Source organism: Oratosquilla oratoria, chromosome 27 (genome assembly GCF_046742065.1).
Source record: "Oratosquilla oratoria isolate Oo_2021 chromosome 27, ASM4674206v1, whole genome shotgun sequence".
Taxonomy (NCBI): Eukaryota; Metazoa; Arthropoda; class Malacostraca; order Stomatopoda; family Squillidae; genus Oratosquilla; species Oratosquilla oratoria.
Genome location: NC_134803.1, coordinates 56,137,436 through 56,150,059, shown reverse-complemented (window position 1 = coordinate 56,150,059; position 12,624 = coordinate 56,137,436). Strand labels below are relative to the sequence as shown.

General features: G+C 46.5%; 1 protein-coding gene across 10 annotated transcripts in view; it reads left to right on the top strand.

The window, feature by feature from the left end:
• LOC143040098 (uncharacterized) overlaps positions 1-12,353 on the top strand; it is a 426,287-nt gene extending 413,934 nt beyond the window's left edge. For all 10 annotated transcript variants that reach the window (XM_076210786.1, XM_076210787.1, XM_076210785.1 and 7 more), the window contains 6 exons: positions 3,673-6,759; positions 6,917-7,092; positions 8,420-8,591; positions 8,689-9,264; positions 9,620-9,699; positions 9,913-12,353. In XM_076210786.1, coding sequence (XP_076066901.1) covers positions 3,673-6,759; positions 6,917-7,092; positions 8,420-8,591; positions 8,689-9,264; positions 9,620-9,699; positions 9,913-10,141 — 4,320 coding nt within the window. In that variant the 3' untranslated portion in view covers positions 10,142-12,353. The remainder of the gene's footprint in view (positions 1-3,672; positions 6,760-6,916; positions 7,093-8,419; positions 8,592-8,688; positions 9,265-9,619; positions 9,700-9,912) is intronic.
• The last annotated feature ends 271 nt before the right edge of the window (positions 12,354-12,624 follow it).

Below are 12,624 nucleotides of genomic sequence, written 5' to 3'. Positions count from 1 at the left end.
CTCAAGAGGTTCGATAAACAGGTACCTGGAGGTTTCCTCTCATGAAGACAAATCGCCACCGCGCACTCTCACCCTCTCCCCTGCGATGCTGCAGTTCATAGGTTCTCGTCCCTGCAGACGATTCTTTTCATCTGGGAGAGTATCTTAGGTCAAACAGGGTCTCGTTTGAGCTGATATACCCCCTCAGCTGAATAGAATTGTAGTACAAAAGCCGGAATGAAAATTCATAAAAGTTCGTCATTTGAGCCAAGGAAACTCACCTTCTCAGCAGACTTGAAGATTAAAGTGTTGAGGACCTCGAGTATGTAAAATATGTCCAAGAACACCCGATATCAACTCCTCCCCCCCTCCCCCCGCCAAGAAAAATCTGTTTATTTTTTCCTTCTTGAATCACTGTCAGGTCAATTGGTATTGTGGTCGTAGTTGGCGAGGGACTTGTTGGCACAAAGACCACCTCTTGTCCCCCAAGGTGCCCGGATAAGCAGTGCCTATAATTAGTGCCTACGTTGTGTTGCCCAGTTCGGCCCGAGGCTGGTGACGCGTTATATAATTATAGCCACTTACGTCTTTGTCTTACTCTCCCCTCTTCCCCTTCTTTATATGCGCACAAGACACGCGGTCACATGTGGCAACTTTTTCGCAGACTCGAGCAAAAACAAGCGCATGCCGATATACTTACAGTGGATGCAGACAAACGCATGCACGCTTGGACAGACTCAACTACACCGGCAGTTGGGAACTTGCCCATTAAATTGGTTGCGCGTGCTTTCTCTCTCACACACACGCACACACATACACACACACACACACACACACACCACACTCCTTATTATGCATCCAACGAACTGTTGATGAACTGAATGACGTCAACTCTCGTGTTGGGTCATGCGATGACGTCAAGGGTCAGATGATGTCATAAGCGGCTGGGTTGGGCTGATGTCATACTTGCCTTCGGCGCATCAGCGTAGCATCTCTGCACTTGCGATTCTGCGGCCGTAGAGACGTCTTTTGTTTTGCCTTCGACGGATTAGTATGTGGTGGTTGGATTGTCTGCAGTCACGGACGTGGGAGCCGCGTGGTGGCGGTGGTGGTGATGATGATGCTGTACTTGTTCTCAGGTCCCCGAAAGGGGGACGTTCTTCGCGTTCTTTTCTGCCACTTCCTGTCCTTGTTTTTTTCATTTGCTTCTTCTTCTGTTTCTTCTACTTCTTCTATTACTACCACTACTTCTACTGCTACTGCTGTTGCTTCTACTACTACTTCGAGGTCTGTCTCCATCATGAAAAAGACTTTACGAAATAGTGACTCCTCTGCTATTGAGGACTTGTGCTGCCGTCAGGTGATTTTATTCATGCTAGGGAAACCCGACGTACAAAGAAAGATTTTATTATTTACGTGTTTTTCCCGTTAAACTGGTTCATCATTGTTCATCATAGTATCTTAGTGATACATTCTGTTTAAGCTTCTATCTTTTATTAAATGAAAACACATTTCTATAATTGAAATATGTCCAGTAACCTTTGGATGGGAGGCTGGAAACTTTATCATTAGAGCAGCGAAGGTCGAGGTGACGGCAGTTGGAATGCCACCAGCGAGTTGGACCAAGGTCGTGGTTAATTAAATTACACGGTACAAAGTCCTCAGTAACGGGCACCGTCCTAGCCTCCTAATAGGCGTGGAGCTCGCAAGGTTAAACTAAATAATCATCAATAAAATAAGAGGACTGCTAACGAGACCAGTTGTGTTTAAGAAATATGGTATCTGTGGAGACGGCGTGACATATGACGTCATAGAATAAAGTGGAGAGGATGCGGGAAAGGGCGCAATAGATCAAGCAGATGTCTTGCAGACTTGAGGGCTCACAAGAGATGCATAGACATGAACAGAGCGATCAAGTCATCACCCATTCTGACTGGTGCTGAACGAAGGCCTCTTTCAACCTCTTCTAAGAGCCGCGTGTCACTCCTGCAAACTTCTCTATGTCGTCTGCCCGCCTGCTTAAACTTCCTCTCCACGTTTACCATATCGTGGAGTCCAGTCGGTACCACATTTGCTTTGACTGATGTCCTCCTTTCTGGCTACTTCCCTGAAGAGTAGCCGCTAAAGATTGTTAGGCATGGCGTGTCTTTGTTGGGGGAAGGTGATGTCTCAAGGGGCATTTAGACGATCAAACGGTTTGACAAACCGGTTTGTCAAACAAGTGTTTGAAGTGATGTTTGACCGTGTGAATAGGGTATTTGGTTGTCAAACACGTTCGACAAAGGTGTTTGACGACCAAATATCCCATTCAAATGGTCAAACATCACTTCAAACGCTCTGACAAACCGGGTTTGTCAAAGTGTTTGACCGTATAAATTGCCCTTTACTTACCATGTGAGTTTGAACTATACTCCTGAGTTGAGGGATTGATTTGGACCAAAAGGATGCGTTTTTGCGAACCGAGTCCTAAAGAGAACATGTCTTGTGTCCTCTGTTTACTGTAACATAACATCTGTTTTAACGTTGTTGATGTAATTATCAGTAACGAAACATCTATACATTGCATTTTTGTCTTTAGAGAAAGTAAATGGTACACTGGGATCGGCAGAACAATCTTTTGACTTCAGAATATCACTTATGATTAACCAATTAGATCACTGGTCTGCCCACACTTGGAATTATGCCATTTCTATACGGTTCCAAATATCATTAAAGGCATGGATAGAGTGGAAAATGTACAGCGGCTAAAGACAAAATTCGCACAAAATGAAAAATAAAATAATAGAATAAAAACTGCAAAATTTTCACATCATTTTTAGGTGTAGAAATTCCGGGGGAGGGGGGGATTAATACAAATATTTAAGATTTTAAAAGGAATTGATAACATCAAAATTGAAAATATTCTTGCAGAAAATATTAACCGGACACGAAACGGTGGCCTCAAACGGCCAGGATGTATATTGAACCTAGAAGTAGATCGAAACTATTTTGCGAACGTTACTTGGACAATGGTGACGAGGGAGTGAATAAAGCTCGAGTGGGTTGCTGGATTTTATTCTGGTTAGTGCGAGTGACTCGGCGGTCGAGCTCCGAGGCGTGCCCGACCGCAAAGATGACCGCGAGGGCCTGGGGACGAGCACCGCTGGTTACAAGTGCTGTAGAGAACTGCCTGTGGAGACCAAAGCCTGGCTCCTTATATACACATCATGCGTACGCTACTGTAGCAAAGGACCCAGCCTCACTGAAACATTGCTCGACAGGGGTTGTGCTTTCATGGGGATACAAATACCTGTAGTACAGGCGTAATATGGCTTTGACCTACACAATAGTAATACAAGGCCGAAGGCCAGCTGTTTCTACACCACGTATACATTCCTTGTCCATTCCATTTCTGCAGCGACGATACTATAAGCCAAAATGTCGCGTAGACGCACATGTGGGGGACTCTGTTCACCACAAGTGAATGGAATGATAATCCAGCCGAGGCAGTTGACTGTGACAGCTCAGTTTTAAAATTTACTAGGATAAACCACTTTTTCAGCTTTTTTAACCTCGTTATGGACCGAAAGATCTGTCATGCTTTATCATTGTAACTCATTGCAACATTGTAACCGTCTTTAGTTGGCGTCGATCATGGACGAACTCTATGAACCTGTTTTCGTATTTCAAAGCCCATGTTTTTTCTCTTTTCAGTTGTTGGCGGGTGAAGCTGCCTGGTCGGGCGAGCGAGTTTCCGAGCTCCGCCAACTGGCACAGCAGATCCAACTGCATGTAGCCGAAGAGTCTTCTCGCGACATCCCCTTGGTGGCCGAGGTCGAACGTCTTGGCTTCCGCATCACCAACCTAACAGAAGCCATCCACCAGCTCAGTGACCACCTTGCCAAGCAAGGCAACGAGCAAGAGACCAAAGCCATCGAAGAGGTGACGCAGAACATCGACGAGGCGAAGACGCTCCTCGCTTTACCTGCCCCACAACCCGACCAGACAGTCACGCGCGCCGAGGATCTGCAAAAGCAACTTCTCACCCTGGGTAGTGTCGGTGGCCATGTACCAGACTCAGGCCCACTGCCTGTCGTGGAAGCGTGGCAGACTGCTATTCAGGATACACACAGCCGTTACCAACAGGTCGTGGCGGGCCTTGGAGGCGATGATGAGCAGCTGGTCGCCGCCTTGACCACGTGGCGTCAATACGTGGACAGCGTTGAGGCTAGCATGGCCGCCCCAGCTCCCGCGTCCAGGGAAGGTCTGCATGAAGCAGCGCGGCTGTGTCAGGTTCATCGGTCTATCCTGACTACCCAAACCAATGTTCTTAACACTCTGGAGGAACAGGCAGCCAAGGAGGACCAAGCTCCTCGCCTCGCCAACCTCCAGACACGGCTGAAAGACCTTCTTCTTCGTCATCGAAATGTACTCACAACAGTCTCTGAGCGAGAACAGGTTCTGCTGAAAACCATCAAGACATGGGAGACTTACAGACTCAAAGTTGCCCAATTGCAGTCATGGTTACTTGCTCTTGAGCAAGAAAAACAAGGTCTCCAGCTCCGACAAGTTGCCAGACGGCGCCTAGATAAGGTCGTGTTTAGGCTGCAGTCTCTGCTTGACCAGCTAGATCGTGGTGAAGAACAAGTGGAAGAAGTATCCGAGGTCTGCCAGGAACTAATTGTTTCCTGTGATCCCAGCATTCACAATGTTATCAGGACAGAGCTGGCCTCCCTCCAGCAGCGTGTGACAAATCTGCGCGCTGGGGTTGAGACGTGGCATCGGTACTTGAAGAGAAGCTTGGATCTATGGACTCGCTATGAAACCATATATTCAAGATTGTACGATACCTTGATGCAATTCCAGTCATCCCTGTCCAATCAGCTTCCGTCGGACATGAAAGGCGTCCAAGATGCCATTCAGAAGGACAGACAGACTGTGGCCACGATATCAGACCTTGGTGCAGACATTGGTGAGCTGCGAGCCACACGAGAGGAAATGAAAGACTCCCTCACTCCAGCAGACCTTCGCCTAGTCACACACAGAATGTGGAGGGTTGCTCAGTTACAAGCGGAACTGCTTCACCAATATCAGCTACGAATCAGTTCTCTGGAAGACCGTTTAGAGTTGTGGCAGTTGTATGACGCTCGATACGAGGTATTCATGGCTTGGGCAAGGTCAATGGATGCTAAAATTGGCGGAGGGTCAGAACAGTATATCGATTCCCTTATCCGGAAACTGGAACATGATTACCAAGAGGAGATTAACATGAAGAACATCGAGAAGATGTGGCTCATATCTGAAGGACAGGAACTAGTATCTTGCAGCGACGAGGAGCGCGGGGCAGATATAAAGAAGAAAATGGAAACCATTGAAGCCACCTGGAAGCAGTTGAACGAGAAGTGCAGCAGTCGTAAGCAGAAGCTGCAAGACGTTGTGATGACCATCAATAAAGCAGAGGTTACTCTTGCAGAACTGAAGGAGTGGCTATTCGTCATAGAGAAGAAACTCTCTTCACCAGTAGTTTTCCAGAATAGTTCAAAGAAGGAGATTGACCGTTTGCTTGAAGCGGAGGAAGAGGTACGCAAGGAGATAGAAAGGCAGAGTGAAACTATTTCGTCTGTGCTCAACTTATGTGACATGGTGATTCGAGATTGTGCCGACTTTGATGCAAACGGCGATACAGACTCGCTACAGGATGCTCAACATAACCTCGACCGGCGGTGGGGTGACATTTGCACCCGCTCAGCGGAGAGGAAGTCATTCATCAAAAAGACCTGGAAAATGTGGCAAGAGTTAACTGAGGTACACACTACCTTCCTGACGTGGCTGGCGGCCATGGAGTCACGGGTTGGCAGCGTCGAAGCGGTCTCGACTAACTTACGAACTGCCTACTTGCAAGATACCATCGGTGCCGTCCATGAACTACAGCAAGAGATCCACGACCACACTCTTCAGTATGAGGAACTCAACCAGAAATATAGGGTTTTGGCACGTCCTTATGGAAAAGAAAATCGTCTCGACAAAGCGAATGAAATTAGAACTTTGGTGAAGACCGCCAATCTTCGCTTCCACACCCTTAATATGTATGTCACGGTTATTCTCAAGCGACTTAGGTACAGCATGAAGCTCTTCTCTGACTTCGATTCCTTGAGGGAAGAAAATATGACGTGGCTGAACGATTTCGATCGACAGCTAACGGAATATGAACATACAACCTTCAATGACCCCGAGGTTCAGAGAAAGACTCTGTTGGACCTCGTCCTTCGATACCAGGAGCACGAGGGGTCGCTGAACCAGTTGGATGCATGTGCTACTCATCTCTACCAAAGGAGTTGTTATCCGGACTGCATGATCATCGAGGAGTCTCTTGAAGAGTACTGGATGATTCGAGAGATTCTCCAGATTCGTCTTCAGAAACTTCGTGAGGTCATCCAGTTGGAAATCATCGAAACAACTACATACGCTTCGGTTCTGGTCCGCAAGGTGCATCAACAGCCACAAGAAGTGCGGGTGGAGAGAAGATGGCAGGTGGAACAATCAGCACCTTTGACTCCAGAGGAAGAAAAGGAACTGGAGGTAGACTTGACTTTGAACCTCGACAGCGGTGAACTCACAGCCTTCGAGCCCGGACTTGGACCTGCCGACCCGTCGCTCTTGGGCGCCGTGGGTGGGCGATCCTTGTCCGACGAACTGCGAGCCGCCCTTGAAGAGGCACGTCGACAACTGCTGAGGCTAGAGGAGGCTATCAAGTGTCCTACGCCCCAAGGTGCTGAAGTTGACAAGTCCTACTATTCATTCGTAAGTACCAGTCATAAGTGAAAGATTCCTGTCCGGAATTATATTTCTTTTCGTACATGTCCTGATATAATGAAGCCGTGGGTAACGATCTAAAAGCGAGTGCGATTTTTTTTTTTTTTTCAGTCGAGTGCAATTTATTTTTTCCTTTTCTTTTCAGTCCAAACAGCTGGCGGGCTGCAGGTCGAGTGTCGATCTGCTGGCTTCTTTAGCTCGGCATACGGAGGACGACGAGCAGGCGCGTCTTCTGCACCCTGCCATTGCAGAGGTGACGGAGGAATTCGCTGAGCTCGAAGTCCTGGCGCAAGCCAAGCAGGGCAGACTAAAGGAGAACAGGTTTGTATTAGCGCTTTATTAGAAAGACACTATACCTTTACCCAGTATTATTAAGAATCCTCGCTTCTTCCTGAGGTAAGACTCATATGATTCAGGAAAAGTGAGTTCTAGAGCTTCTAGCTAAGCTTAAGAACATGAAGGTTAGAAATGGTATTAGGTTAGAGAAAACTAGTTATATTCGTTATACTGCAGTTTTAATTGTAGATATGTGTTGCATATGGAGGCATACATTCATATCATGCTTGATACGTAGGCCCTTTTGGTGCAAGTTAGTGTGGTGTACTTCATCATACATTGCGCCTAGTAAATCTCATATATACACTTAAAGTAGAAACACACACACACGCATATACATATGTACATATATATATATACATATATATATATATATATATATAGTTTCTACTCATACTCTGCGTGGGAAGAAAAAAATGGGGGGACCCATAGTCCTTCCTTCTCCCCCAATTATGTTGCGGGAATGCTCGTGGTATTCTTGTCTCCCGACCACAAGGCACTAGACGCAGTGGTTCCCAAACTTTTTTCTGTCATTTCCCCCTTACACCCAGTTCAACCATCCAGATTTCCCCCTTTCATGTGTATGAGGGAAAGAGTAGTTAAAACACACTGACTATTTACTATTTTATTTTTCAAATGTACATATATACTGATAAACAGGCATTCTCTCTCTCTCTCTCTCTCTCTCAGACATGAGAAAATTCATCTGAGATTTTTTTAGTTAGTAGGTAGTGTAATTATTTCCCCCCTGGTAGGTTCAAATTTCCCCCCAGGGGGAAATTTCCCCCAGTTTGGGAACCACTGCCCTAGAGGAAGATGGCAAGGTGAAGTCGTAGGGGAAGTAAAATAAATTTAAGGAGGGGGACAGAAAGGAGTAGGAGTTAATAGGGATTAGCCTTCCTCTTTGAGTAAAGATTAGTCTTTAGTCGTAAAAGTGCTGCATGACTAGTCTGTAGGGGTGACATTAGTATCTGAAGGATTTGTTGTATAAAATGTATACAGGCAACACTACCGAGCTGATTAAGTTGCTTCACAGAACGTACAAAGGTACTATATACATAATAGCAACGGAGTTAATGTGTTCGCGCTTTTAAGTAATAAGGGTGTGATCATGTAGTAGATTGGTGAAAGGTTGGGACAAAGTGGCGCAGACTTGAACATGGCTTAGAATGAATAGTTTAGAGGAGGAAGTCTGCACTGACTGCTGGTGGCTAGAATGTCCCGCTGCTCTTGGTTCCGGGTCTGTGTTCGGGGCAAGGTGGTCTGCCTAGAAGTAGTTGCTAACGCATGGTTCCTGCATGTTTGCTTCCAGCGAGACGTCATCCCTGACGTGCCCGCTGTGTTGCAGACGCAACTGGCAGCAGTTCGAGAATGACATGTGGCGGTTAGAACAATGGCTGAGTCACGCCGAAGCTATTCAGTCGACACAACACAACCCGCCGTCGCAGATCGAGCAACTAGAAGAAGCCAGCCAGGACCACAGGGTAAGTATGCGTGGTGGATCTGTTACACAAAGGACATTTTCCCTCCCCTCTTGAGTCACCCGGGCATCGCGCTAACCAACCTTCACTACTTCGACAGGAATTCCTGATGGACCTGGACGGCCACAAGTCGGTGATCATGTCCCTCAACATCATCGGCAAGCACCTGGCTGAGCACACACGTGATCAGCGTCGGGCCATCCGATTGCGTGATCGTTTGGCAGCAGCCAACAGCCGATGGGAAAGCGTCTGCAGTGTCGCATCCAGCTGGCAGACCAAGCTACAGGCAGCCCTCATGGGTAACAAAGAGTTCCATTCCACTATATCGGACCTTCTTGCATGGACCGACAGCACGGAGGAGAGTCTCCGCATGATGGACATCGAGGTCGAGGACGAGGACGAGGTGGTGCTCAGAGAACGAGCCACTCGAGTTTTGGAAATCCGCGCCGAGGTTGAGCGATGCGAGCCGCGTGTGGCGTCGCTGCACGAAGCCGCTCAGCATCTTCTCTCCACGGGGCGACCCGACGAGCACTGTGCCGCTGTCAAGGACCGCTTGCTGGTTCTGACGCGGCGCCTGCAGCATCTCCTGCAGTTGTGCTCGCAACACATCAGCAGACTGTCCCAGCGACTTGGGCAGGATGTTGCAGCATCATACGTGTCGCTGGCTTCTTCTGCCGTGAGTATATTTAGTCTTTTTTTAGTAATGTGCTATTTCGCACTGCACCTCGCGAACCTCTCAGTTCCACACAGCCCTCAGGGTCCGGGCACTGGGACTCCTAAACTTTGAATTACATTACTCTATTCATCCATCGTAACTGAAAATCTGTAGTGCATGTCGTAAAATTTACCCTCCGAATTGAGGGACTTCTCAATGTTAGAGTACAGTTAAAAAAAACAATTAGTCCAGAATTTTATTTCTTTGGTGTTCTTCAGTAATGCCTCACTGCCATCTTTCCATAAATGAACCTATGGCACTTTTGGTTATTCTAAAGCACAGCAAAGCAGTCCTCGCACTTCCACTTATCTTGCAGATGTATGAGTCCGCCGAATTCTCGTTCTCAAGGCCAACATCCCCAGCCTCCCTCACCGCCAGCTACCACTCGGAGGCGACGTACGTATCCAAAATATCGATGTTCAGGGTATTCCGTAGAATATTTTTCGTTTAGCTTGATCCTACCATTCATTCATTTGCGGCCTCTTACCGGCCACATTCCTGGCCTAGCACAGTAGCATCACTCTTGTACATGTTGTGGCAAATGTTATTCATAACAGATATACTCTAAAGAGTTCTTACTCACATTCTTCATCCCTTTCTTGTTTACAGTGAAGGCACGCTTGAAGTCACAGAGGAGGGCGTCGTCCGAAGGTCCTACAGGTTCCTTGGGCGTGTGATGAGAGCTGCCCTTCCCATCCAGGCTCTCATGCTCCTCATGCTTGGGGTAGCCTCTCTTGTGCCTTCCTCTGAGGATGACTATGCTTGCAGTATGGCTAACAATTTCGCCCGTAGTTTGGACCCCATGCTGCGTTACACCAACGGTGCGCCGCCGTTCTAAAGGATTCACCGTCCTCCAGACCTGACCACGTATGCTGTCATTTCAGAAACGATGCAGGATATTCTCTTCGGCTGTGATCAGTGTTGACTGACGCAGCCGGGTTCGTCTTCTTCCATGTGTATTAATGGGGCCTTCGGGCGCAGATTCTTGAAAAGAAGTTGACATGGGTCTGTCGGTATGACCAGAAATTTTATACCGAACTTCAATGCACGCGCACGCACAGACATACATACTCACACACACACTTACACACACACACTCACACACACACACACACACACACACGTACAAAACAATTGTGCGTGCATGTTATGTGTATGATTTAGTCAACAATTAACATAACTAGACATGAATAAGAACATTCAGTGAAGGTGAAAATAGAATGTGTAGTTATTTACAAACTTGAAGTGTTTGTAATTTGATATATTCAAATATCTTTTAGAAAATATTAATCCAAACTCCAATATGCCCCGAACAGGTACCAGTTGTACTTACATGAATATGGAAATATATAAAGTTCCTTTTTTGAAATCGGTCTCGCCCGTAACCTACCGACCGTGTTTTTAGGTTGATGGGTGAAGTTGAGGCGGAAGCTTTGTCTGTATATAATGGAAGGAAGCCTTAGTCCCCACCTGGTGCTATGAATATGATGAGATGAAGATGTAAAGAAGCTTTTTATGATATGTGAAAGTTTGCATCGAGAATTGTATAGAGTCGCGGACGTTAAGTCACGTGACTGGTGGACGCAGTGCTACTCTGATGTTGTCGCTGAACGACTGATCTAGTAAAGGCTGTCAGTGTGATTTTAGGTTTTAAAGTGAAGAATTAAAACTATTTGGTAATGGTTATATATATGGTGAATGAACCTAAATCTCAGGAAGATGTGTGTGAAAACAATTCCTTAATTCGAAGACTGTGACATAGGATTAAGAAAGGCGTTAGACAACGATGTGGCAACAAGGCGTCGTCTGTATCTCGAAACGACGCAGATGTGATAGACATTTTCAAAGGCCAAGAATAGTTTCATAAGGAATCGTTTGTAGAGGACGCACATTTGCGAATCAAGCATCTTCCTGTATAACACACGAATAGAAGCCACATTGTTTCGGAAAGCTATATTATGTGAAGGTAACCCTTTGATTATTAAGGCACAAGTGCACATGTTTTGTTGTCACGCTATGTCTTTGGATGTCCCATTTCCTTGGTACGATACTTTCTTCTTCTGTACACGACTATTCCATTTATGTTGCGTGGGATATCGGATGAAGGTGAGTCAGAACGATGTAGGACAGTGGCAGGAGGGGAGATTTGCGTGGAACCAAATCTGCTCCCTTTTGGCGTGGCAACAGTGTGGGAGAGAAAGAAAATAAAATAAACGAAACTACGGGAGCTTGGTCCACTTCGTCGCGGGGGTGAGGCCCAGCTCCCAAAGTTGTCCCTCATCTCCCTCCCCCCATACATTCCTCCACCACCTTACCCCGTATCCACCCCCCACCCCCTCTCGACCTGCAACGTTGCCACGTGTTCACTGAACTACTCGCCACTCACCTGATCGCTCTTAGTGTTGTTTGTTGTTGCCGTGCTTACTTTCATTGCAACATACAACATCATATCCCCACACTTTCCCTTGCAACCTTGTTATAATTGTCATTCTAGGGACAGTGTAGTGCTTGGCTTGTCCTTTTAGCAATCGCTTCAACAAGCTTCGTGGTGCCATCATGTCTAATGGTTTAGCTGGTCATGATTTAAGTTGAAAGGAAGAAAGAAAACTTACCGGGTCCCAGGGTCTGCGGTGATGCCGAGCCGCGAGATCCGGGACCCGGCAAACGAGGTGCCGAGGCTGTGATGGTGTACCATTGTGCCAGACCAGCACCAACCAAGCAACCAATCAACCAACCGTTTAGCAGCACTAACCAACCACGCCTTCATGCTGCTTATTCCATGGCATCAGACAAGGACTGAAGATGGGCCTGTTTAGGCTGCAGACTTCAAAGGAACATGAGGAAACAATAAATCACCCCCCCTTCCCCTCACTTAACTGCTTGGGTGTGGTCTCGCCCTCGTGATTTGTGATTCGCTTTCACGGCCTCGCCACGTTCTGCTTGCGGGGCTGCTGCTGCCACTTCGCCAACTGCATCGGCAGTAGCAGACCTTCTATGTACTATTATGGTGTGGAGTTATACACATACACAATACATGTATTCATACAAAATTTATTTTATTATCCTTTTATACAAGATTATGAAATATGATTAAGAAAAATATGAAGAGGAAACAAGGACAGAACAGAAGAATAAGAGCTCTATTTATACCGAGATATAAATATACACATTGCAGGTGTTTTTCTTCATTCATCTTTTGTTTAATTTTCCAAATGTCAAGTTCTTGCCGTCATATAGTGAGAAGCTAAATAACAAACTAGGAGAAATTAAACTTATGCGAATGTTTGACGCATAGTTAAGGAGTTCTTACGGAAGTCCAGA